General features: G+C 35.9%; 1 protein-coding gene and 1 pseudogene across 2 annotated transcripts in view; one reads left to right on the top strand and one right to left on the bottom strand.

Moving 5' to 3' along the window:
* Positions 1-27,518, top strand: part of CAAP1 (caspase activity and apoptosis inhibitor 1) — a 54,000-nt gene that overhangs the window by 20,709 nt on the left and 5,773 nt on the right. For both annotated transcript variants that reach the window (XM_059924637.1, XM_059924638.1), the window contains exon 5: positions 14,248-14,321. In XM_059924637.1, coding sequence (XP_059780620.1) covers positions 14,248-14,321 — 74 coding nt within the window. The remainder of the gene's footprint in view (positions 1-14,247; positions 14,322-27,518) is intronic.
* LOC132367029 (MICOS complex subunit MIC26-like) lies at positions 7,213-7,939 on the bottom strand (annotated as a pseudogene).

Genomic DNA, 27,518 nt, shown 5'->3' on the forward strand with positions numbered 1-27,518 from the left:
TTCTTTTCCGATTTGGGTTCCTTTTATTTCTTTGTCTTCTCTGATTGCCGTGGCTAAAACTTCTAAAACTATGTTGAATAATAGTGGTGAGAGTGGGCAACCTTGTATTCGTCCTGATCTTGGTGGAAATGGTTTCAGTTTTTCACCATTGAGAATGATGTTTGCTGTGGGTTTGTCGTATATGGCCTTTACTATGTTGAGGTAAGTTCCCTCTATGCCTGCTTTCTGGAGGGTTTTTATCATAAATTGGTGTTGAATTTTGTCGAAAGCTTTCTCTGCATCTATTGAGATGATCATATGGTTTTTCTCCTTCAATTTGTTAATATGGTGTATCACATTGATTGATTTGCATATATTGAAGAATCCTTGCATTCCTGGGATAAACCCCACCTGATCATGGTGTATGATCCTTTTAATGTGCTGTTAGATTCTGTTTGCTAGTATTTTGTTGAGGATTTTTGCATCTACGTTCATCAGTGATATTGGCCTGTAGTTTTCTTTCTTTGTGGCATCTTTCTCTAGTTTTGGTATCAGAGTGATGGTGGCCTCGTAGAATAAGTTTGGGAGTGTTCTTCCCCCTACTATATATTGGAAGAGTTTGAGAAGGATGGGTGTTAGCGCTTCTTTAAATGTTTGATAGAATTCACCTGTGAAGCTGTCTGGTCCTGTGCTTTTGTTTGTTGGAAGATTTTTAATCACAGTTTCAATTTCAGTGCTTGTGATTGGTCTATTCATATTTTCTATTTCTTCCTGGTTCTGTCTCGGGAGGTTGTGCGTTTCTAAGAATTTGTCCATTTCTTCCAGGTTGTCCATTTTATTGGCATAGAGTTGCTTGTAGTAATCTCTCATGATCCTTTGTATTTCTGCAGTGTAAGTTGTTACTTCTCCTTTTTCATTTCTAAGTGTATTGATTTGAGTCTTCTCCCTTTTTTTCTTGGTGAGTCTGCCTAATGGTTTATCAATTTTGTTTATCTTCTCAAAAAACCAGCTTTTAGTTTTATTGATCTTTGGTATCGTTTCCTTCATTGCTTTTTCATTTATTTCTGATCTGATCTTTATGATTTCTTTCCTTCTGCTAACTTTGGGGTATTTTTGTTCTTCTCTAATTGCTTTAGGTGTAAGTTTAGGTTGTTTGAGATGTTTCTTGTTTCTTAAGGTAGGATTGTATTGCTGTAAACTTCCCTCTTAATACTGCTTTTGCTGCATCCCATAGGTTTTGGGTCGTCGTGTTTTCATTGTCATTTGTTTCTAGGTATTTTTTGATTTCCTCTTTGATTTCTTCAGTGATCTCTTGGTTATTAAGTAGTGTATTGTTTAGCCTCCATGTGTTTGTATTTTTTACAGATTTTTTCCTGTAATGGATATCTAGTCTCATAGCATTGTGGTCGGAAAAGATACTTGATACGATTTCAGTTTTCTTAAATTTACCAAGGCTTGATTTGTGACCCAAGATATGATCTATCCTGGAGAATGTTCCATGAGCACTTGAGAAGAATGTGTATTCTGTTGTTTTTGGATGGAATGTCCTATAAATATCAATTTAGTCCATCTTGTTTAATGTGTCATTTAAAGCTTTTGTTTCCTTATTTATTTTCATTTTGGATTATCTGTCCATTGGTGAAAGTGGGGTGTTAAAGTTCCCTCCTATAATTGCGTTACTGTCGATTTCCCCTTTTATGGCTGTTAGTATTTGCCTTATGTATTGAGGTGCTCCTATGTTGGGTGCATAAATATTTACAATTGTTATATCTTCTTGGATCGATCCCTTGATCATTATGTAGTGTCCTTCTTTGTCTCTTGTAATAGTCTTTATTTTAAAGTCTATTTTGTCCGATATGAGAATTGCTACTCCAGCTTTCTTTAGATTTCCATTTGCATGGAATATCTTTTTCCATCCCCTCACTTTCAGTCTGTATGTGTCTCTAGGTCTGAAGTGGGTCTCTTGTAGACAGCATATATATGGATCTTGCTTTTGTATCCATTCAGCCAGTCTGTGTCTTTTGGTGGGAGCATTTAATCCATTTACATTTAAGGTAATTATTGATATGTATGTTCCTATTCCCATTTTCTTAGATATTTTGTGTTTGTTATTGTAGGTGTTTTCCTTCTCTTGTGTTTCTTGCCTAGAGAAGTTCCTTTAGCATTTGTTGTAAAGCTGGTTTGGTGGTGCTGACCTCTCTCAGCTTTTGCTTGTCTGTAAAGGTTTTAATTTCTCCATCAAATCTGAATGAGATCCTTGCTGGGTAGAGTAACCTTGGTTGTAGGTTTTTCTCCTTCAAGACTTTAAGTATATCCTGCCACTCCCTTCTGGATTGCAGAGTTTCTGCTGAAAGATCAGCTGTTAACCTTATGGGGATTCCCTTGTGTGTTATTTGTTGTTTTTCCCTTGCTGCTTTTAGTATGTTTTCTTTATATTTAATTTTTGATAGTTTGATTAATATGTGTCTTGGCGTATTTCTCCTTGGATTTATCCTGTATGGGACTCTCTGTGCTTCCAGGACTTGATTAACTATTTCCTTTCCCATATTAGGGAAGTTTTCAACTATAATCTCTTCAAATATTTTCTCAGTCCCTTTCTTTTTCTCTTCTTCTTCTGGGACCCCTATAATTCGAATGTTGGTGAGTTTAATGTTGTCCCAGAGGTCTCTGAGACTGTCCTCAGTTCTTTTCATTCTTTTTTCTTTATTCTGCTCTGCAGTAGTTATTTCCACCATTTTATCTTCCAGGTCACTTATCCGTTCTTCTGCCTCAGTTATTCTGCTATTGATCCCGTCTAGAGTATTTTTAATTTCATTTATTGTGTTTTTCATCGTTGCTTGGTTCCTCTTTAGTTCTTCTACATCCTTGTTAAATGTTTCTTGCATTTTGTCTATTCTATTTCCAAGATTTTGGATCATCTTTACTATCATTATTCTGAATTCTTTTTCAGGTAGACTGCCTATTTCCTCTTCATTTGTTTGGTATGGTGGGTTTTTACCTTGTTCCTTCATCTGCTGTGTGTTTTTCTGTCTTTTCATTTTGCTTAAGTTACTGTGTTTGGGGTCTCCTTTTCGCAGGCTGCAGGTTCATAGTTCCCGTTGTTTTTGGTGTCTGTCCCCAGTGTCTAAGGTTGGTTCAGTGGGTTGTGTAGGCTTCCTGGTGGAGGGGACTAGCGCCTGTGTCCTGGTGGATGAGGCTGGATCTTGTCTTTCTGGTGGGCACGTCCACGTCTGGTGGTGTCTTTTGGGGTGTCTGTGACCTTATGATTTTAGGCAACCTCTCTGCTAATGGATGAGGTTGTGTTCCTGTCTTGCTAGTTGTTTGGCATAGGGTGTCCAGCACTGTAGCTTGCTGGTCGTTGAGTGAGGCTGTGTCTTGGCGTGGAGATGGAGATCTCTGGGAGATTTTCGCCATTTGATATTACGTGGGGCTGGGAGGTCTCTTGTGGACAAGTGTCCTGAACTTGGGTCTCCCACCTCAGAGGCATAGCCCTGACGCCTGGCTGGAGCACCAAGAGCCTTTCATCCACACCGCTCAGAATAAAAGGGAGAAAAAATTGAAAGAAAGAAGATAAAATAAATTAAAATAAAATAATTAAAATAAAAAATAAAAAATAATTATTAAGAAAAAATTTTTAAAAAGTTAAAAAAAACAGACAGAACCCTAGGACAAATGGTAAAAGCAAAGCTATACAGACAAAATCACACACACAAGCATACACATACACAGTCACAAAAAGAAAAAAAGGGAAAAAGATATGTGTATCTTTGCTCTCAAAGTCCACTTCCTCAATTTGGGATGATTTGTTGTCTATTCAGGTATTCCACAGATGCAGGTACATCAAGTTGATTGTGGAGATTTAATCCTCTGCTCCTGAGGCTGCTTTGAGAAATTTCCCTTTCCCTTCTTTGTTTTGCACAGCTCCCAGGGTTCAGCTTTGGATTTGGACCTGCCTCTGCGTGTAGGTCACCTGCGGGCGTCTATTCTTTGCTCACACAGGACAGGGTTAAAGAAGCAGCTGCTTCGGGGGCTCTGGCTCACTCAGGCTGAGGGGAGGGAGGGGTACGGATTCCGGGCGAGCCTGTGGCGGCAGAGGCCCGTGTGACGTTGCACCAGCCTGAGGCGTGCCGTGTGTTCTCCCGGGGAAGTTGTCCCTGGCTCACGGGACCCTGGCACTGGCAGGCTGCACAGGCTCCCGGGGGGGAGGTGTGGAGAGTGACCTGTGCTTGCACACAGGCTTCTTGGTGGCGGCAGCAGCAATCTTAGCGTCCCATGCCTGTCTCTGGGGTCCCCGCTGATAACCGCAGCTCGCGCCCATCTCTGGAGCTCCTTTAAGGGGCGCTCTTAATCCCCTCTCCTTGCGCACCAGGAAACAAAGCGGCCAGAAAAAGTCTCTTGCCTCTTCGGCAGCTCCAGATGTTTTCCCGGACTCCATCCCGGCTAGCTGTGGTGCACTAGCCCCCTTCAGGCTGTGTTCGCGCAGCCAACCCCAGTCCTCTCCCTGGGATCCGATCTCTGAAGCCCGAGCCTCAGCTCCCAGCCCCCGCCTGCCCTGGCGGCTGAGCAGACAAGCCTCTCGGGCTGGTGCGTGCTTGTCGGCACCAATCCTCTGTGCGGGAATCTCTCCGCTTTGCCCTCCGCACCCCTGTGGCTGCGCTCTCCTCTGTGGCTCTGAAGCTTCCCCTCCATCACCTGCAGTCTCCGCCCGCGAAGGGGCTTCTAGTGTGTGGAAACCTTTCCTCCTTCACAGCTCCCTCCCACTGGTGCAGGTCCCGTCCCTATTCTTCTCTGTTTTTTCTTTTGCCCTACCCAGGTACGTGGAGAGTTTCTTGCCTTTTGGGAAGTCTGAGGTCTTCTGCCAGCGTGCAGTAGGTGTTCTGTAGGAGGTGTTCCACATGTAGATGTATTTCTGATGTATTTGTGGGGAGGAAGGTGATCTCCACGTCTTACTCTTCCGCCATCTTGAAGCTCCTCCTATATGTGACTTTTAAAAGTGTTTCCCTGTGTTAATAAAATATTTTTTTTTTCAGTTAAGTGATACCATCTGTCTGAGTTAGACAAAAGGGACTTCACTGTATTAGGTTGTTCTTATTTTTATTTTTTGATTACAAAAAGTGTCAAGTGTATAGAAAAGTAGAGAGAACAGTATAATGAAACCCTCAAATAACTGTTGCCTAGGCCTAACACTTATTACAATTTTCCATATTTGTTTTATCTATTTTCTTGAAGTACTGTAAGTTGATTCTAAATATTTATGTTTGAATTTTCAGTAAATAAGGACATTTTCTCACATAGCCATGTATCTTGTGTGTGTTATTTAACAGCTTATTTATTTGAATGGTAAATGCATGCACATAGTATAAAGTTTTTAAAAGTATATAGTGAAAATAAGTCTCACTGTTTTTTCTGTTCCCCATTCTGAATCCCTTCCTGTAGGCAACCACAGTAAACCAGTTTCTTCTGTATCCTCCCAGAGAAATTGTATACATTTACAAATGGATAAGTGTATGTATAGTTTTTCTCGTCACACAAATGGTAGCATACTGTGCAAACTGTTCCATACCTTTTTTTGTGTAATTTTTTCCATTTAATAGTATGACTTTTCTTGGATTTTGTTCTACCTAGTGCATATAAGGCTTCATACACACACACACACACACACACACCTGTATACTATTCCGTTGTTGAATATAGCAAAAGTCTATCTATGGACATTTAAGTGTTTACTCTCTTCTGTTACTGCATATGATATGAGTATCTCTGTATGTAAGTAATCTTGTTCTTCTGGACATTTAAGTGTTTACTGTCTTCTGTTACTGTATATGATATGAGTATCTCTGTATGTAAGTAATCTTGTTCTTCTGTGATTATATAAAGTCCTATAAGTTAATTGTTGGATCAGATGTTTGGGCATTTGAAATTTTAATAGGTACTGCCTAATTGACTTTCAAAGTTTAAACCAATTTATACCCCTCCCCCAAAATGTGGAATACATGTTTTCATATACTTTAGCTAATGTAATGTTATCTAACATTTTGATCTTTGTTCATCTGATAGGTAAAAAAGGATATCTCACTGGAATTTAATTTATATTCTCTGAGTGAAATTGACTGTCTTTCCATATATTACAAAGCTATTTGAATTTCCTTTATCTGTGAGCTTTGTTGTTTTTGTTTACCTTGTGTGTGTATGTAGGTAGAGGGCTTTGGTCTTTTTTTTTTAATTAATTAATTTTATTATTATTATTATTTGTTTTGGGCACACTGGGTCTTTGTTGGGGTGCACGGGCTTTCTCTAGTTGAGGCGAGCAGGAGCTACTCTTCATTGCGGTGCGCAGGCTTCTCTTTGCTGTGGCTTCTCTTGTTGCAGAGCATGGGCTCTAGGCGCACAGGCTTCAGTAGTTGCAGCATGCAGGCTCAGTAGTTGCGGCATGCGGACTCTAGAGTGCAGGCTCAGTAGTTGTGGCTCACGGACTCTAGAGCACAGGCTCAGTAGTTGTGGCACATGGGCTTAGTTACTCCACGGCGTGTGAGATCTTCCTGGACCAGGGATTGAACCCGTGTCACCTGCATTAGCAGGCGGATTCTTAACCACTGCGCCACCAGGGAAGTCCCCTCTGGTCTTTTTAATCCATTGTTTGTGATGTGGGTTGCAATTTTTTTTCTTTTTGCTTGTTTCTTTTTTTTTTTTTAACTTTGTTTATGGCTTTTATTGTTTTTTTGCACATGCATAAATATTTCATGTTTATGTAGTCTGATTTTATCAATCTTTTATGGTTTCTGTGTTTTATATTTACAAAAGTCCTTCTCTATTCTGAAATTATAAAAAGTATTTTTCATACTTTCTCTTAGTACTTTATGGTTTTTTTAAATGTTTAAATCTTTTATTCATTTGGAATTTATTTTGGTTACCAGTTGTATTTGCTCATGTCTGTCTTTTTTTTTTTTTTTTAACTTAGAATTTTAATTATGTACATAAATAGCAACATGAGAACGAGGAGTTCTAAGGCTTATACATTATCTCTAGGTGAAAGAACTTCAGATTAGTCCACTTGGAGTATGGCATCACCCAAGATAACAAAGAGGCCTAGTATAGTTTCTCCTGAAGAAGAATGCCAATTTACTACATTCAATACTAACTTCTCTGCCATTTTTCTGTAGAAATACTGGTTTACCATATGGAGTTTCCAATGTTTACCTATAACTGATTAAAATGGGCAGAGCATGGAGTATTCTACTTATTTCCGGGTTAATTCTTCACATTTTCCGACTTTTGAATATTCTCCTTCCACAAATCTTCAACGACTATGTATCCTCGTAAACCCCAGTCATATAATTTCTCCCCACTGACCTGGACAAATACGATGGCTTGTTGTGGATAATAAAGAGAGGCAGCTAATCCCATGAAACCAGGTGGATACACCAGCTTCTTTATTTTTGAACCTCTAGCCAAAAGGAGTCCAACAACTCCAGCAAAACCAATAACACCAAGTCTTGGAAAAAATCCAGGAGGTGCATTTTGGAGATATTCATAGCTGTCTAACCCCCACTGAACCAAACTTTGCATCTTGGGCTTAGTTTGGGAGTACATTTCTTGTGTATGGTTCGCAATAATGTCGGAGATGGGAGATGCTTTCTTCAAGTTGGGTCCTTGGCTCTTCCACATATTTAGACTGACCCTCAGGAACAGAGTAGAGTGAAAGCTCAGTAACCTTCACAGCAGCTTTGTGAGATGAGTCCTTTTTTGCTGATGCATAGACTTTTAAGGTGAGCAGGCTCAGGCTGGCCGGCCCCACAGACCTCTGAATTACCTTGAACATGTCGCTGGCAGCGGCGGCTCCGGCGGGGGTCACCCGGCCTTGACCCCGCTCACTACAGAGAGGTGGCTACGGCGGCCGGCTAGGGCCCGATTCCTCCGACTGCAAATGGGCCGCGGTGCAGGTGACGGCCGTACAGCCAATTCGATCCGACCAAGGCTTAGCTCGGAAGCCTCGGGGGGGGGGGGGGGGGGGGGGAAACCGCGACGTTGAGCTGCAGCACGTCGCGCCTCGAGCGGCGAGCCTCATGTCTGTCTTTTCATTGAAATTTTCCACCGTAAAATAATAATTCTGTCTTAATGATTTAATAGCATATCTTAGTTTTTCCAATAGAAAGCAGTATTTTCCTATGAGGTCTTGGGGTCAAATTTTGAATGAAAACTGACCTGATACTTTGAGATATAGATGATGGCTATGTATAATTTTTAATATTACCACTTGGAGAACTATTTCTTTAAGTAGGAGAAAGCCTGCATAAATGTAAAGAATGAAGGTTCTAGAGTTAAACTGCCTGCATTTTTAGCAGCAGAACTCCACAGCTTACTATCTCTCTGACCTTTGGCAAGTTAGTTAACCTCTCTGGGCCTCAATTTCCTTGTTTGTAGAATAGGAGTAATATCAGTATTTACTCATAGGATTGTGATGATGATTAAATGAGAAAAGACTGTAAAGTGCTTAGAATAGTACTTGTTGAAATGCATTGAAAAAATGTTGCTGTATTTGCTCTAGAATTTTTACTTTGAATCACTGAATTTTTACTTTGAATCACACAATCACTGTTCTTAAAATTCCACTTTACATTGATGAGTATTGGGGATTCCCTTCCCCAAATTCCTTTTATCAAAGCCTAAAGAAAGCAAAAGAATTCATTGTGATTTTTAATTATTATTCTTTACTGTTATTGCTTTTTAAAAACAATTTATTGCTTACAAGTGTCTAACTTTTTCATTTATTACAAACATAGTTTAAGAGAAAACTATTGTATACATATTTTAAAGCATAAAAGGATTTTTTTCACAAATGAGATCAATTTGTTAAATTGCCATTACTCTGTATGCTAAATTCTTTTAGACATAGTATATGTATTATAAAGGGCTTGACTGTGTGCTTTTTGGCTGGTAAAGGGTAATAAATTGGTTATCTGTACCCCACTTATGTTCTTGTGTCCTTCTAAATTAGCTGTAATACTTAGGCAGACTATTCTATATAATAAGTTTATCAGAAATAACAGGATACGTTTTTCAGAAAACCTTCACAGAAAGTACTACTAATCATTGACAGTATTGCGACTTAACGCTTAGATAGGGCTCCACATTCAAATTAGTAGGATATTTGCACATTCTACTTGTGCACCTTTAAATAAAGCACTTGTAAAGTGGTCTCATACAATTTTTAAAACTGGAAAAGGCTTGAAAGCAGTAATATAGGGATAGAACAAAGAGGAGAACCTCTGTGATTCCCTTTAGTCACTTTTATATAGATTAGAGCCCCCATTTAGAGAATTGACTTATTTACAAAAACTTGGAGTTGTGGGGGGCAATTTATAGGATGAACTCTTAGAGAATCATGGATCAGAGAAACTGGAGTATGGTAACTGAATTTTGGAATTCTGTTATTTGGGGAAAGGAAATGGAAACAAGGGTTCAGTTTTGCTATCTTGAGGAATAAGCTTGCTGAGGGAAACACTAGAGATGTGAATTTATTTGCTGTTTGGAAAGGCCCTTTGAGAAAGATTGTTTTGCTCCATTCCATAGTGTTTGAGGGTTACATTTGAGCACTAGGTGATTTCATTTTTCTGAACTTGTTCTAAGACTTTGTGGTACCCCAACTTAAAAAATATTAAAAGTGTAATTTAGATACAACAAGATTCATGTTTTGGTTTTTTTTTTTTTTTACTATATAGCTATGTGGGTTTGGACAAATTTATCTACCATCACAGCCACAATATAGACCCGTTCCATCATCCCCAGAATTTCCCCCATGGCTCTTTGTAGTCCACTCCTTCTCCTGTCTCCAGCCCTTGACAACCTGATTTATGTCCTCACACTTTTTCTTCTTCCAGAATGTCATATAGATAAGTACAGTATATAGGTTTCTTTCACTTAGCATAATGCATTTGAGATTCACTTATGTTGCTGTGTATATAAGTAGTTCCTTCCTTTTCCTTGCTGAGTAGTTGGTATTCCATTGCGTGGGTGAACCCCAGTTTGTTTATCCATTCTCCAGTTCAGGTAATATAGTAGGCAGAAAAATGACTCTCTCATCTCCAGAACTTAAGAATGTGTTACTTTATATATTGAGAAAAGGGATTTTGCAGATTTGGTTAAGGTTAAGGACTTTGAGATGGTGAGATTATCCCGGGTTATCCAGGTTATCCCAGTCTCATCACACTGAGTTATTAAAAGCGGAAGAGGAAGACAGAAGAAGAGGAGGTCAGAGAGATGTGACATGAGAAGACCTTGACTGGAAGCTGGGTAAGCAGCAAGGCAACAGGGATTTTGGCCCTACCATCTCAGGGAACAAATTTATGCCAACAACCCAAATGAGCAGGAAATGAATTCTCCCCTAGAGTCTCCAGAAAAGAGTGCAGCCTGTGGACACTTTGATTTTAGTCCAGTGAGACCCCTCCCAGACTTCTGACCTACAGAACTGTGATACACATTTATGTTGTTGTTTTAAACTATTGACCATATACGTGTTAGATCTGTTTCTGTACTCTCTTCTGTTTTATTAATCCAGATGTTTATCCTTTCTCTAATACCATTACTGTCTTGGTTACTGTAGCTTTTTACTCTTGAAATGTGATATCCTTAAATGTGTGCATCCTTAAACTTGGTTATTCTTTTTCAAAATTGTTTTGGCTACTCTAGTTTCTTGGCCTGTCTCTTATTTTTAATAGTAGAAAGCTCGTAAGATGATAAGCAGGCATCATTCAGCCTCTAGTTTTACTCCCAGGATAGTGGAGAGAACCAAGGGTTATATCTATTGTTAGGCCAGTTTGCCTGATTCTTTGTTAGCTGACTTTTTCCAAAATGGGAGGAATCCTTCTGGTTTGATTCTCTCTTTATCCTTCTGTTGAGGTCTCTTCCCAGTATTTTTCTTTTGGACAAGAAATTGATTTTTTTTTTTTTTTTCTGTTTAGCAATATATTTTAAACCTTAGTAATTCACATGTGTGGTTGTTCTTGATCAAGTCCTACAGATCTCCCAGTGTATTACTTTGATTTTAAAAAACAAATTCATTGGAGTTATAAGAAAGCATCAAGCGTAGAACCGTATTTGGAGTAAAAGAAAGAACGTTGGACTGATGTTGGTTTGAGAACTTAAATCCCAAGGATAGATACAGGGCTCTTTTATACTTCAAGGCCAAGATTGTAAATTAAGGTGCTTTAAGGAGCATTGCAGATGGGAGAAGAGAATTGGGGAAATAAAAACTGGCTTTTTTTTTTTCTTAATGGAAAAGACTACAAAAAGCATTGCAAGATTCTTAACCCAAGCCAGATTTTTAGTGTGTTCCTTCCCTCCCACCTTTTTTCTCTTCACCTCTTCTCTCTCCAGTTGTTATAAAATTCTTATATGGTTTTAAAGCGTTTGATAGAAATATTTAAATGTCATTTAAATATAAATTGGAATTCCTTTGGTTTTCCTAACTCTGACACTTAGTATGTTTTATTATGTTGGGGGAGACATAATTTTCTTACACTTTAAGACATTTCCTTTTTTGTTTCCATCTTGCCTTTTATGTTCTTTAGTGAAAATCTTTAAATTGCATTACAGAACTCTGAATGCGTATGATAATTTTAGTTGCAAATCTATGTCTTGGAAAAATTTAAATTCCAAACTATTTTCTGAAACATTTTTTCAGCTTCCGATGATACTGATGTAAAAGCATCTAGCTTTTCACTTTTCAGCCACAAGGCGGTGTACTACCTCTACTGTCTGAAGTTTTTTTTGGTGACTTTCTTCAACAGCCTGATCAAATCCAACTTAAGAGAAAACAGAACATTATAAACATTCACTTTGGGCAGTAAAAAAATTTGTTTATGACGGCAGATAGTCTTTATAGAGGGGTCCAGTTTTATTTGAAGGCGATTCAAGGAGCTTTCACAGAGAAAATCAAATAATGCATAAAATAATGCATTTCACTACATTATTATTAATTTAAAAAATTTATTTGGAAATAATTTCAGAATTATTAAAATGTTGCAGGAATAAGAATAGTACAAGAAACATACATATATCCTTTACCTGGATTTACCTATTATTAACATTTAGTCCCATTTGCACACCTTCTCTTTATATACTTGTATATTTTCTTCTGAAACATTTGAGGCTAGGTTACATACATCATGACACTTTACCTCTAAATACTACATTGTACTTTTCCTAAAATAGTGATATTCTTTTTCGTATAACCACAATACATTGTTAACTTCAGTAAATTCAGCTTTAGTAAATTTAACATTGATACTTTTATCCAATCTGCCATCAGTATTTTAGTTTGACTTGATTCAGTAATATCCTTTATAATGTTTTCCCCCTCCAGTTGAGCAGTCTCAAGTCAGTTATAACATTTAATTCTCATGACTCTTTAGCCTCCTTTAACCTGGAATATTTCCATAGCCTTTCTTTGTCTTTTATAACATTGACTTTAACTCCCCTCCCTCTTTTTAATAGAACATTACTCATTTCCACTTGCAGTTTGTCTGATGATTCCTCATGATATAGGTTATACACTCTCAGCTATAATATTGTGTGAGTGATGTTGTGTCTTTATTAGGTATTGCAAATGCCCATGGTCCTTTTAATGTTGATGTTACATTATGTTTTTGTTCAAGTCATTTTTTTAAAATGTTAGGTGTATGTGTTTAGAAGAGAAATAAGTGCCATTCAGGTATAAGAGCAAACAAACATTTTCTCTAAAGGAATATACTTAGAAATAGATTAATGTTCCCAGTAGGTAAAATCTAACTTGATGTAAGGCTTGAGGTGGCATATTTTAACTTTATTCTTTGCAAAGCTTTTTTTTTTTCTTTTTTTTTTTGGCTGCGTTGGGTCTTCGTTGCTGTGCGCGGGCTTTCTTTAGTGGCGGTGAGCGGGGGCTACTCTTCGTTGCGGTGGCTTCTCTTGCCATGGGCTCTAGGTGCACAGGCTTCAGTAGTTCTGGCTCGTGGACTCTAGAGCGCAGGCTCAGTAGTTGTGGCGCGCTGGCTTAGTTGCTCCGTGGCATGTGGGATCTTCCTGGACCAGGGATCGAACCCTTGTCCCCTGCATTGGTAGGCAGATTCTTAACCACTGTGCCACCAGGGAAGTCCCCTTTGCAAAGCTTTTAATGTGATATATTGGCATTTAATCTGCCCCTAGATTGCCAGGGGGTGTTGTTGATATCCTCCTTGGGATCTGCTAGTCATTCTGGTGAAAGAATAAAATCTGAGTAGGCGACATTAGACAGAAAGAAGGATAAAAAATGGAGCTATCTCAATTATAAATCTCTAAGATGTCATAATACCAAGTTAAATATTTTCAAAGTTTCTATTTGAGTTTGTACTTGTATTAGTAAAGTTTTAATACAGAACAAGTTTATAAGTGCCAAATGTGTTGACTGGAAAGAAAATTGTAAACTTCTCAAAGAAATGATCACAAGTCTTTATCCTTTAGTTATTTGAGGGATTTGTTATTAAGTGGATATAAAAAGTTTTGTGAATACGAAAATTTCCTAGATATTTCTAGTATGTTAGTCTTAGGGTGTGTATAAAAATTCTCAGAAGGTAATAGATGTGTATTTTAAAGAAAACAGTTATTTTGAATATTTACAATAATTAATGTCTTGACTTTTGCTGTAAAGTATTTGTAACATCAATATTATGATGGTATAATGCTCTCTAAGAAAGAGTATTAGTTTAGTTTACAGCTCTTTTGCAGAAATAGTGAATCAAGAGCTTTTTTTATGGCATGATCTTATACATAATCCATTTACTTTGGTTACATATGTATATTACAAATAAGATATGTATTTTCCACATCCTGTAGACACCAAAGCATTTGAGGTATGAAATTAGATGAATATAAAATAATTTGAATGCCAGAGTGCCCATTAAATTTAACAGTTGAACTTGAAAAATTACTAGATTCTTCTGTGAGTTATGATTTCTCCCATCAGCTACCCTGCAGAGTATTGGAAGGGAGAGAAAATTAACCTCGGTATTCATTCCAGGTTTGTCCCTTGATTTTACAAAGTATACTACTTAAATTGGTAGTAGTTTATAGCCGCTGCTTCTGACACTTGTATACATGTTTCTGAGTTTCCAGAATGTACTGAATGGTACCCTGGGGGCTGAGAAGAATTCAGTGTGTCTTCTCAAGTGTATAACTTAATTCTAGGAACCTCAGCAGTAAATATTACTTCATTGAATAATGTTTAAAAAATTGTTTTTATTTATTTTCATTCCTCAGACAAGACACCTGTATAGATTCTACTTCATCCCTGAGAGAGAACAAGCAACCTGAAGGTTTGGAATTAAAACAAGGTATGGATCACGTACTTAACTTTTTCTGTAACATTTTACCTGAAAATTATAAGCATTTTACCAATAATAAATTTTCACAGTCTTCCAGTTTGCCCCCATTTTATAGATAGGGAAACAAAATAGTTTATTTAGTCTAAGATCAAGAGTAAGATATACATCCTTTATTTCATGACTCCTTTAGCCGTTGGAGTGGTTCTGTCTTAGTGCTGTATGGTTACAGATGCCAACAGAAAGGTGTCATTTTTGAATAGTTTTAATTCCGTAATCTATTATGTATTCTCACCTCCAAGATAGTGTAGCTGTGTTAACTGGATAGCTTTGGGTTGTATATGGGGAAAAAAGTTTTATAGAGTAACTTTTTTCTGTTTTTTTTGCTAGATATTTTGTCCTTGTTTACTTTCTTCCTCATATATTATTTTCTATAAATCAGTAATTTTTGACATTACCAGCTAACAGAAGTAAAATGGTAGTTGTTATTTATTCAAGCCAGGTAGATGAATAGGGCTAATTTTTAGATGTCTTTTTTTGTTGTTGTTTTTTTCTCATGCCTAGTAGGGAAAACTGAATGTAAAAATAAATTTTTATTAGTTAGTCAAAGATTACGTCACATTTTTCCATTTTCCTGATAAAAATTACTTCAGAGCAGTGAGAATCTGTTGCAGCCAAGAGGGTTATGTTGTTTATTTTGTAGGCAACTAGTCTTTGATGGCTTAGAATAGTTTCTCTAAAACTTGAATCATAAGAACTTATTTGGTAGAGAGAAACAGGTCATCAGTTTACTTGGGCAGAATTTCTTTTTTTAAGCCGTGACCTGTACTACTAATGCTTAATTAAGAAAGGGAGGGACTTCCCTGGTGGCACAGTAGTTAAGAATCCACCTGCCAGTGCAGGGGACACGGGTACGATCCCTGGTCCCGGAAGATCCCACATGCTGCCGAGCAACTAAGCCCGTGCTACTGAGCCTGCTCTCTAGAGCCTGCAGGCCACAACTACTGAGCCCTTGTGCCACAACTACTGAAGCCCACGTGCCTAGAGCCCGTGCTCTGCAACAAGAGAAGCCACCATAATGAGAAGCCTGCGCACCGCAATGAAGAGTAGCCCCCGCTCGCCGCAACAAGAGAAAGCCCGCGTGCAGCAACAAAGACCCAATGCATCCAAAAATAAATAAATAAATAAATTAAAAACAAAAAACAAAAAAACAAAATATGTATTTTAAAAAAAAAAGAAAGGGAAAAAGTTGATTAATTAATTTTGTGATTCCTTCAGTTTATATGTAGTGAGAACAAAATGTAGATTTTCTGTAATTCTAACTTACGTACTCTGGTGTTTATAAATATTTCTGATGATTTTGAGAATTCCAGTGCCAGACAAAATTACATCTCTGTGCCCTTACTCCTTCTCAGCACCCCCACAGACAGAAACTCAGATGCATAGTTTTATTTACATTTGTTTGTCGTGTATCAATACATGCCAAGCACACATCGTTTCCATATAATGTAGTCATGGTCATTTAACTCTTATGCCCCATGTGTAATTTGACAGCACTGCTATTGTTTCTGCCTTTGTTCTGTTCTTTGCATTTAATGAGCAGGGGGTGTGGAGACTGTGCTATTAAATTATCTGTGGAGAGAAGAATGCCATATATGTATACATACAGCTGATTCACTTTGTTTTGCAGCAGAAACTAACACAACATTGTAAACCAATTATACTCCAATAAAGATGTTAAAAAAAAAACCTGAAAAATAAATTTTAAAAAAGAATGCCATATAAAGGATAGAAAAGTCTAGAATGGGCAAGTTGATTCCAGTTCCCCGGGAAAAAAGAATGGAGACCTCATTGTGCAAATTAGCCAGCGCTGCCCTCTAAGGGAAGGGGTTTTTCTGCTCCTGTGTTCAGGCACCTGGAGCTCTCTTCAGAATTCCCTTCCTGGTGGTAACAGCCTATTTTGCTGTGATTTTTTTTTTTTTTATGGTAACTTCAGTCATTGGAAAATTAGCGATGGAGGTGAAGAAGGAGAGAAAAATAACTCAGTAACCAGATATCACAAAGCCTAGTTTTCTATGCTCAGGAGCCTTTATAGACACTCTTGGGTTCTCACCTCAGCATCAGAAACATCAAGAACACACTGTCATCAGTAAGTGACAGCAAGCAGAGGAGAGGAAACAGGAGATCCAAGCACAGCAGTTACCATTGTGCAGTACAGTTCATGTTCATACTGTAACTAAATTTGTAGAAAATGGTTAAATTAAATTTCAGCTCTTTTTAGAAAGCAGAGAAATAAGTGAAGTCTTTTAGAAGAATGCCTATGAAATGGTTAAAATTTAACATTTTGTTGCATAATGGGATAAACGTAAGTTATTTAGAAGATTCAATTATATAGAACTTTTTACAGACAAATATTAGTATAGCTGAAATCTGAACCAGATAGTAACTAACTTGCTTGGAGTTAACCAAGAAGGTGAGGTACCCCAGGAAACAAATCCTGACAGGCTCAATAAAGATTATTGCCTTTATTTTAAATGAACTAATAACATTGTCTGTTTTTAATATGCAGAACTTTCAAAATTGATTTAATATTATCTGTAACTTTCTATTTTTGCTCACGGTTATTAGCTCAATAAAAACAGAGCATAATTCTCCTTGTGAATGCGTTGTCATTTTATTTAATGGCTTGACCATTTAAGAAAATTCATTGAAGCTTATTTAGTACTAAAGTAACCCTTTGCTCAGTAGACCAAAATATAAAGCAGCATTGAATTTTCTCTTTGGTCTTTCAGGATAAAATAAATCTTATATGCCTTATTAATGGTATATGATACTGACAAGTTATTTAAATTATATTTTCAGTTTTTTCAGCTTCTAAAATACTCAGTATTGAGAAACAGTGACTATGGATTAGGTAGATTGAAATTGGCATTTCTTTGTCTAGTACTGGTATTATTTATCTTATCAATAGGAAATTTATTTATGAAACTGGCTGTGCTGAAGGTGAGTATCAGATTGTACACTAACGTTCACCTTCACTGTGCAAACATTTAAATGTAAATATAATCTACTAGTTGATTGATTGGTCCTGTAGTAAACTAGGATTAGGATTAGTGTCCTGAGTCATTCATTTTTAGCAGGAGGGTAGTTGTATAAGAATGGTTTATATAAATTTTCTAAATTAGTCATTTGTGCTACAGTTAAGAAAAAATGAAACTGCTATTTGTCAAAGGTATTTAATGCATAGAAAATACTTTAAAAATATCAAACAAATCTTTGCTAATCTTAATGAATTCTCTTCTATATATTTATCTATAAATAAATAAATTTAAGACATTTAGTAATATTAAAACAATTAAAATTTTTGCTTTAAAGTTTACAACTGGGGTATGTGTAATTTTGCAAATTATTCTCCTTTGTAACTTCAAGAATTAAGCTCTTATGTTTGCATTCCTTCTTGGATATTGTTATGAGAAATTTTTTTTTTTACTATACATGATTAAATAGCTAAGTTAAAATTGTGTATTTAGGTTGACGAGAAGAGTTGAGGTTTATAGTAGTCCCTTTAAAATATTTGAAGGGCTATTAAGTAGAAGACTGATTAGACTTGTTCTGTATTGAGAATTTGAGAATAAAAGCAGGGCCAGTAGATAAGGTTATCATTAAACATGTTTGGATCGATATATTTATTTCAAATAATCAGATGTATCAGAAAATGCATTGGGCTGCCTTCTGAGATACATCCCTATTGCTGAAGGTGTTTGAACACAGGTTACACAAATGGCCACTTGGTGGTGCTGTTGTAGAGCAGATTCTCACAATGTTTAAATATTTGGATGTTTGGCCTTGATCTTGAAGTTCCTTTCTATCAGATTTTCTAACGAACAGGGCCTAGAGCAGTGTCTGCACTTGTGAAGAGTGCTTCTTAGTAACTGTTTTTTTTTTTTTTTTTTTTTTTTTTCACACACACACACACTGTATTTTATTTTTACAAGAGATAAATCGACTGACACCAAGCATTGTACATGGATGACCACAACAAAAGCAACAATGATTGCAATTACCAAACATGAAACACACTCATACTATGTCATAGTATTGACATTCAGTCCAGTAATCCTCCACTGTAACAGCTCCTTTACTTTGCAGTGAAAATTGATTTGTATATTCTTTGCCTCTGAGTCCTTGTGGAATTTTTTTTTTTTTTTTTAAATTCAGACAGAAAGTCACAAAAATTATACTCATCCTCATCAGTTCACTCAGTCCCATGTAATTAATTTTTTAGTAACTGTTTTATTAAATTGTTTAATGGAAGAAGAATGAGATATACAATTTTTTCTATCTCTACATTTTTCTATTAGAGAAAAAGATGCTTGATTTTTTAGTCTTTAAGCTGTATGATGGTTCCTTAAGATGCATTCATTTGAATACAGTTATAAAAATAAGTAATGTAACCACATGGTGTATAAAATGATTAAAATTAATAAGACATTGACTACATTTTACTCTGAATCTTTTACATTAACTTTCTCATGTGCAAATTATTCCTCTTTTCTATTAGAGAAAGATGTGCAAACACACACACAAAATGCACAGACTTTTGCTGTGGTTAGACTCAAATCTTGTCACTTTTTTTTTTTTTAAAGGAATGTAGTTGCCTCATGCAATTATATTTTGGCCTTCTAATTCAAGAGTTAATGAATGATAGGACTTCCCTGATGGCGCAGTGGTTAAGAATCCGCCTGCCAGTGCAGGGCACACGGGTTTGATCCCTGGTCCGGGAAGATCCCACATGCCGCAGAGCAACTAAGCCCATGTGCCACAACTACTGAGCCTGTGCTCTAGAGCCCGTGAGCCACAACTACTGGAGCCTGCGTGCCACAACTACTGAAGCCCACGTGCCTAGAGCCCGTGCTTTGCAACAGGAGAAGCCACTGCAATGAGAAGCCTGCACTCCGCAGCAAGAGTAGCCCCTGCTCACAGCAACTAGAGAAAGCCTGCGCACTGCAACGAAGACCCAACACAGCCAAAAATAAATAAATTAATTAATTAATTAATTAAAAAAAAACAGTTAATGAATGATAGACAGCTTTAAGAATTATCTTGTTGAGAGCTTCAAGAATTTGAAAAGTAGACTTTAACAGGGGAAAATTGTTTTCAGTCGTTAAACCATGTGATGAAAGTTTAGAATAGGTACTTTCTTTGGGCTTCTTTCAGCCTTTCAGACCACTGGTCACCACAGTGTAATTATACACACTCCCTGGGAATGCAAGATGAAAATACTAGAGCTTCTAAAGTAAATAAATACATATAAACTTATATATTTAAACCTCTCCCTTTTAAAATTTTCAGTTACATATATGTAATTGTAATGGTTCATATTAATTATGTATTAATTTATAAGGAAATAAAAAATATGTAGTTGGACAGGTACTTAAAAATGTTTTCACTGATAGGTTTATGTAAATAATGAAGTTGAGAGACCACTCTTTTAGACTATTATAAAGGATTGATGGTGGCCATAATGTATTCATTTATTACTTCAAAAAAATTAAATTTTATATGGGATATTTTCCATCATTTAGCAAAGATATTAAACAAAATTGTGTGAGACTATTTGAGTCCTTAAGGTGAGAGAGAAATGGAAAAACTCAATTTTTGTTCTTATTGCTTCTGTTGTTGTTCTGAGGTAGTACTGCACTAGGAGAAGGGAAGGTAGGTACAGAGAGGCACTAGAATAAAAAAGAATGAAGAAATCAGTTTGCAGTTACAAAGGGGTTGAGTTTTGCTGAAAAGAACTTTACAACCATGAAGGAATAAGTACAAGTTATAAAAAATTGAAAAGATAATGAGAAAAATGTCATCAGAGACTTTTATTGCACTGTAAAGGGAGAGAGAATGAAGATCATCAGTTAATTAAGTAGCATTTGTAGGCCAAAAGTTTTACATGAAGAAGTCTCTGGATTGGCAGATGAGCTCTGTGCTGCCTCTTCCTTTGAAAACCAAAATTGCAGGTAGGAGTGTTAGAGAGCTGAGGGGAGACTGAAAAGAAAGTGTTAGAAGGCTGTTCTGGAGTTGGAAGCAGAGAAGCATGTGTACTACTGATTTGTTTTCAAAGTTTGAGTCTAATTCCTTTCCTCCTTGCCCTTGATTATCTCCTTGATTGGCTCTAACAAATAAGTATTCACAGAATGCAGCTTTTCAACACGAGTTAACTTCTTTAAAAGATATTAAAAAACTTGTTCTGGGGAAATATTATCCAGTTCAGCAATTGGTGAAGTAAAAAGAGATTGTGGTGTAACCATCGGTGTGGCATAAGAATTTACATTTCTTTTCTCATTCCTTTGAGCTTTTTCACAAGTTATTACCGGCAATGACACCAATATGATCCTCCCTGCTTTTTAATTTGTCTCTTTCTATGAGTAGTAGTTGAATGAAAGGGTGAAAATTACATTTTATATGGCAAATTAGCCCATACTGTTCCTGTACCTTTGGAAGGCCCCTCTGTTGCATTTGAATGTGAGACTTTTCTGGATTAAAAAAAAAAGTAAACTGATAAGGTTTTTGGATGCATAATACTCTGTGTGTTTTTTATCAAGAATGAAATTATGAATTTGCTTCAGTATTCTGAGAGAAATGTTTATTTCCATGTTTCTTTAAATTGTACTCATTTTAAACATTCTATCTTGTGATACATTTCATAGGATCCTAGACACACTCTTAGGGGAGCTACTTTGGAGGTTGCATACTCCAAACCTTCCTCAGATGTTTGGATCCTCTGTGTTTTTCAGCCACTATGTTCTCATCCAGTTCATTGGGAAAAGCACCTCCTTATATAGAAGTGCTGCTATCAAAAGAAAGATGTAAATACTAGGCTTGAAATCAATTTTGTTAGCAGTTCCTGAACTTTTTATACACCTTACACCTAGCCTATGATTTAAACAGCCATTTTGGTTGCCACATCATATAGTTGATACATATTGAGCTTGTAGTTAACAAGCTTTATTTTTATTTTTAAAAACTAATACTTAAAATTTTTTTGAACAGCTTTAAATTAGGTTTACAAAAAATTTAGTGGAAAGTACAGAGCTCCTGTATACCCACTTAGCACCACTTCTCCTAGTTTCCCATATTATCATCTTGCATTAGTGTGGTAAATTTGTTAAAATTGATGAGGTACTGTTAATACATTATTACTAACTAAAGTCCATAGTTGCCTGTTTATTTACTTCTGTTATAACACTGCCCAATAATTAATAATTGTTTTCAATTCAAGAAGCATTTATGAGAACCTAAATTTAGGTACTGTAAGGTAAAGGATTATGTCTTAGGATTCTTTAAGTCTTCACTGCTTGTCTATAGTGGGTACTCATATTCTTTTGAATGAGTAAGTGGATGGATAGATGACTAAAAGAATTCCTTCTTTCTCTTCTGTCCTGTCCAGTATGTACAAGGTTCTTAAAAAGAAGATAGAAGTGAAATAGAATATTAGTTATATTTACCCATTAATATTCTACCACCTACCCCAAAGAGTGAGTTGCTCATAAGCTTGTTTTTCTTTCTGGTCTTAACAAAACTGAGCCATGTTTTGGTTTGTTTCCCTTAGCCTTTAGCTTTGTTTATATTGCTTGTATAGATTCATACCAGTCTTTTATATTAAGCATTGATCGTGTGCCCTTTATAAAATATGTGGTCATCATAGAGATTCTTCTGTAGCTTATATTTCTTTGGATATTTCCTCATTTGGATAATTAATGTTTGGATAGAGTTTTATTTTTGAGCATCTTTCTACACTCTTGAACTATCCTTCCCCATGAGATTATACCTTTTTTCCAACCATTCTGAAAACATACAGGACACTTTACTGCATTTTCTGCCTCAGTACCATATACTCTAAGGTGACATAGTTATTTTTTCCAAAGACTCTCACTACTTCCACATATTTTCTTTTATGGAAAGAATTAGGGTGAAACTGACAGTTTTCATTATTTTTCCTACTTCTTTAATGAAAGTGTTTTTAATTTTAGGGTAGGATTTCTATGTTTTATGAAATGTACTACCACTTTTTTGGCGTACTGATAATGACTGGCTGCTTTCTGCATGAGTATATAAAAGATACTTTTACATTATCTAAAATTAGCATCAAGTCTTTAGTATCTCTTTGTAAGCTTATATTTATATTTAAACAAACTAAAGCAGTGTCGCAGGAAACATGGCATATTGTGAAGTAGATGATGAGTTTAAGAACACCTTCCTTGGATGGGCAGATTGCAGAGCACTGAGATGTTACAAGCAGAGAATATTTGAGTGTGATGCCCTTTTAAATTCATAAGTTCCAACAAATCTTTGGGGAGAACAGTTGCCTGATTTTAAACAACAGTGCTTGTAAATACGCTACTCTGTCTTCATTTTTAACCCCTTTGTATGTTTTCATATTAGAATCCTGTTTAATCAAATGGTAGGAGAAATGATGAATGACATTTAAACATATGTTCTTCCTGTTTACTTTCAGATTACTAGAGGAAGGGTGGTAAGGAATCTCTCATGTGTTAGCCTGTTACTGTACCCCAGTGTGACCCCAAAATATTTACTTACCTGATCCATTGTAAAAGGCTGGCAGGAGGTTCCTATTGTGCTTTTTGTCCTGGTATGGTGATGTCTTCAGAGGCAGTAGTTTTGGGTACTACCCTCTTCTATATTCTCACGTCTGCGTTTTATTCTGTTAGGCTCACATATTGTACTGAGTTTAGATCTAACACTTTGCCTTTGTCCATTCTGTCCCTCACACTTGGGAGTTTCCTCCCCTGTCAGTATCACCTGTTAGATTCTAAGACCTACTTAATAATACATGTCTGTAAAGATCTCCTTGATTTTTCACTATTGCTTTATATACTGTGATATTCTATTATACTTTATATTGCACAATCTAGCACTTTAAAGTGTGATGTTCATATTTTAAGCATCCTCAAGCACCATGAAGGCAAAACCTGTGTCTTAAATCCTGCCACACATATTTAGTCTACACTACCTGTGGCATTTTGTAAGGCCTACTTCTGTGGCCTTTACAGCATCTATGTAAATAGATACTGAGTGAATATTTATTGATTCTTGGACTAATCTCTGGATTAGTGGTTCTTAAAAGTTAGGTTTACAGGCTAGCAGACAATCACTTATCCAGAAGTTTAATGGATAGTTCAAGGGGTTTGGTAGAATACTAGACAGTTTTTCTGTATTAAATTGTTTGCATTTTCTTTTTTATGAGTAATAGTTGGTTAATGTCATGATTAAGTTTTGAATATGATGGTTAACATGATGCACTTAAAGTTAAATCAATAGTTTAAAACACTGCATGAAAAAAAAATAGCCAAGATCTGTTAGTTTTGCTGAGAGGAAGATTGAAGGCTTATCCAGAAAAAAATTATTCTTATATATTAAAAGAACAGTTTTGTTTCTTTTTCAGAAAATAAAGTTTTGGCTTCTTGAAAAGGCTGGAACTCACTAAAAATGTTAAAAGTTATCAAGCTGACTTTCTACAGTTAGAATACATTAAAAGTGTGTTCTTCATAACTTAAAAATTTTTTAAACCGAAATTATCTGTAGTCTAAGAAAAGAAATCCATGGAGGCATAGCACTGCTGTCCAATATATCATACGCTTTGTTACTAATGAGATTCCAGCAGATTGATAACGCCGGAGGCCTTGGGGAGTTGAGATTCTAGAGGGAAGGATGGTGAAATGTGTTGTTCTAAATGGCATAACCACTGAACGTGAATAACTTCAAATCAGATGAGAAAAACTAATTAAAATAGAAAAAGTAAAATAGTTTAACCCTTCTAATAACCAACTCTATGTTTGTTTGATAGGAAAATTGGATTTTGATTTTTTCATTTTCTTCTCCATTGTGTGTGTGTGTGTGTGTGTGTGTGTGTGTATTAAAACCTGTTGTTACAGGTTTCTAAATAAAAATTTTAAAAACCTTTTTATTTTAGAAATTTTCAAGCAAAAATAGGAAAGAAAATAGGAATATTAATTCCCATGTACTCAGCTACATCTTCAACAGTTATCCACCTATGTCTAATCTTTTTTCATCTATATTCCTACCTGCTTCCTACCCGTTACGTTATTTTAAAGCAAATCCTACATCTTTTCAGTTCATTTGTAAATATTTTAGTATCAATGTATCTCTTAAAGAGGTGGGTTTTTAAACATAATCATAATACATTAAAAAGTAGCATTTCTTAAATCATCAGATAGTATTCAGAAAGTGTTCAAATTTAACCTAGTTGTTCATTGGTGGGTATTGTGATATTAAGATTTATCTATTGGGTCAGGTGTTGTCAGCCTAATGGTTTTAATAGCGATTTAGTATTGTCTAGTTCCATTATTTCATTAGGGATTACAGAACAGTCATAATGTAATTTTAATCCTGAAATATTCAGTGTTCAAACTTCTCTGATTGTCTTATAGTATTTTTTAAACTATATTTGTAAGAATCGGGATCCAAATAAGGTCCCTACATTGCAATTGGATGATACTGAGTCTCTTTTTAATCTACTCCCCTTTCTCTCCCTTTCTTCCTCTCTTTGCAGTTTATTTCTTGAAGAAGCTGGGTTGTCGGAGTTTCTCAGTTTGAATTTACTGATCACATCTCAATGTTTTATTTAACATTATTTTTCTGTAAATTGATAATTAGATATAGAGGCTTGATCAGATTCATGTTCAATCTTTTAACAAGAATATTTAGAAGCAGTGTTGTGTCCTCGAGACACAGAGTATGTCATTACTCCTCCTTTTTGTGAGCATGTCAGTAGCCATTGGAATGTATTGTCCACAGTGGCTGATAAGAATGCTCTTGATTTCTTGAGGCTATCTTTTCTTGGACATCATTTTTTCCCTCCTCTCGGAAATTTTAAGAACTTTTTTTTTTATCGTTGAGTTCTGATATTTCACAGGATGTGTCTTAGGTGTGATGCTCTTGGCAGACCCTTTCAGTGTTAAAGTCTTCTTTGTTTCATATCAGTTTTCTTCTCTTATTTCTTTATTTTTATTTTTTTATTTTTTGGGGGTATAGTTGCTTTACAATGTTGTGTTAGTTTCTGCTGTACAGTGAAGTGAATCAGCTATATGTATACATATATCCCCTCTTTTTTGGATTTCCTTCCCATTTAGGTCACCACAGAGCACTGAGTAGAGTTCCCTGTGCTATACAGTAGGTTTTTATTAGTTATCTATTTTATACATAGTATTTTCCTTCTCCACTCCCTCTCTTCTTGCTTTCTGACTTGTTCTGTTGCTTTAAGTCTCTGCTCAACTGTTACTGTATCAAATCACAGTGATCACTCTCTATGACAGCATTCTGCTACTATCTTCTATCCTGCTTTATTTTTTTCATAGCACCTGATGTTGATTTATTTATAGTGTCTGTCCTATGACTTAATGGTAAGGCGAGGACTTTTTAAAATTCACTGCTGTTTCCTCAGTGTTTAAAACAATGTCTTGTACATAGTAGGTGCTCAACAATATTTGTTGAATTAATTATATTAGGTTGTTGGACTTGTGAGTCATTCATCCTCATCTCTTAACTTTTATTGCATATTTTAAATATATTTTTATTTCTTTTCTACATTTTGAAAGGTTTTTTTTTTTTAAAACATTGTCTTTCAACAACCATTGAATGTTTGCTCTTGATAACTGTAATTGTAAACTATAATATTTCTTGTTCTCTGGTCCTTTTTCATTGCACCCTGTACTTGTTTTATGGCTACAGTGTCTACTTCAAACTCCATAAGGATACTAAGTAGACACCCCAACCCCTCATTCTCCTCCAGTAGAATATCTTCTGATCCCTAAATTTTCTTTATGTCCTCCTTTGTTCATCTTGGTCCTTCATTTATTGTTGTTTTTCTGGTAGCTGGTTTGGGTTTCTTCAATAGCTGTTTAGTTATATTTCTCTACCAGATCTCTTTAGTGTAAGTGAATGGGGTAGACCTCCCAATGGAGTGCTTGGGCATGTGGCAGGGAAGGGGAGGGAAGGAAGGAAGGGTTCAGTTGACTCAACTATTCTGAATGAGTTTAATTATCTTGCTGTATGTTTCAAAGCCAACTCTTTCTTGCTTCCAAGACTCTCTAAGAAAGAATTATCTGTGGTGTCTTTGGCAGTGATTTTGCTTTGCTTTTATTTTTCTGTCAATTTTATCCTGCCTACTTACATTTTGTAAAAATCCAGCAAAATTTCTTTTTAGATGATACCCTTTCTTCTTATCTAATATTATAACTTTTTTTTTTTTTTTTTTTTTCACACACACACACTGTATTTTATTTTTACAAGAGATAAATCGACTGACAATAACTTTTTTTTTTTAAACTTTCTACAAGGTTATATTCTTAGAAATGGTTGAAGAAATACATATGTTCATAGAGCAAAATTGGAAAACTCAATTTCTTCTCTTCCCCTTCTACTTTTACTCCCCTCCCCAGAAGTAAACCACTATTAATAACTTATGTTATTTTTAACATAGTATGATTATTACTCTTTAGCTTACTTTTTTGACTTAACAATGTGTCTTGATCATTTTTGCGTCTTGCCAATTTATTATTTTTTTCTCCAGATGGCTGAAATTCTTATTTTTTACTAATGAGTAAAAAGTAATATCTTAATGTTTTAATTTGTATTTCCCTGATTAAAAATTATGTTGATCATTTTTTATATATTTATTGATCCTTTGTATTTCATATTTTGTGAAATGCTTAACCCGTTTCTATCCTTTGCCCATGTTTTTAGTTATTTCTAACAATTCCCAGACGTCGTATATATTCTTACATTTGTCCTGTTAAAAAATGTATTTTGCTAATATTTTCTTATAGGTTTGCCCCGTCTTATAATTTTATTTGTAGTCTATTTTCTTTCTCAGAAGTCTTACATTTTTTTAGCTTTATTTGTTGATATTTTTCCTTTGTGGATTCTCCATTTTGTATTTTACTTAGGAAGGACTGATGTTTGTTATTTGCATCCTCACTTAATTTACAGGGTTTTTTTTCTTTCTTATAAATATTTATTTATTTGTTTGTTTGTTTGTTTATGGCTGCATTTGGTCTTCATTGCTGTGTGCAGGCTTTCTCTAGTTTGCGGCGAGCATGGGCTACTCTTCGTTGCGGTGCACGGGCTTCTCATTGGGTGGCTTCTCTTGTTGCAGAGCATGGACTCTAGGCA

The sequence above is a fragment of the Balaenoptera ricei genome, chromosome 6 (assembly GCF_028023285.1).
Source record: "Balaenoptera ricei isolate mBalRic1 chromosome 6, mBalRic1.hap2, whole genome shotgun sequence".
NCBI classification, from domain to species: domain Eukaryota; kingdom Metazoa; phylum Chordata; class Mammalia; order Artiodactyla; family Balaenopteridae; genus Balaenoptera; species Balaenoptera ricei.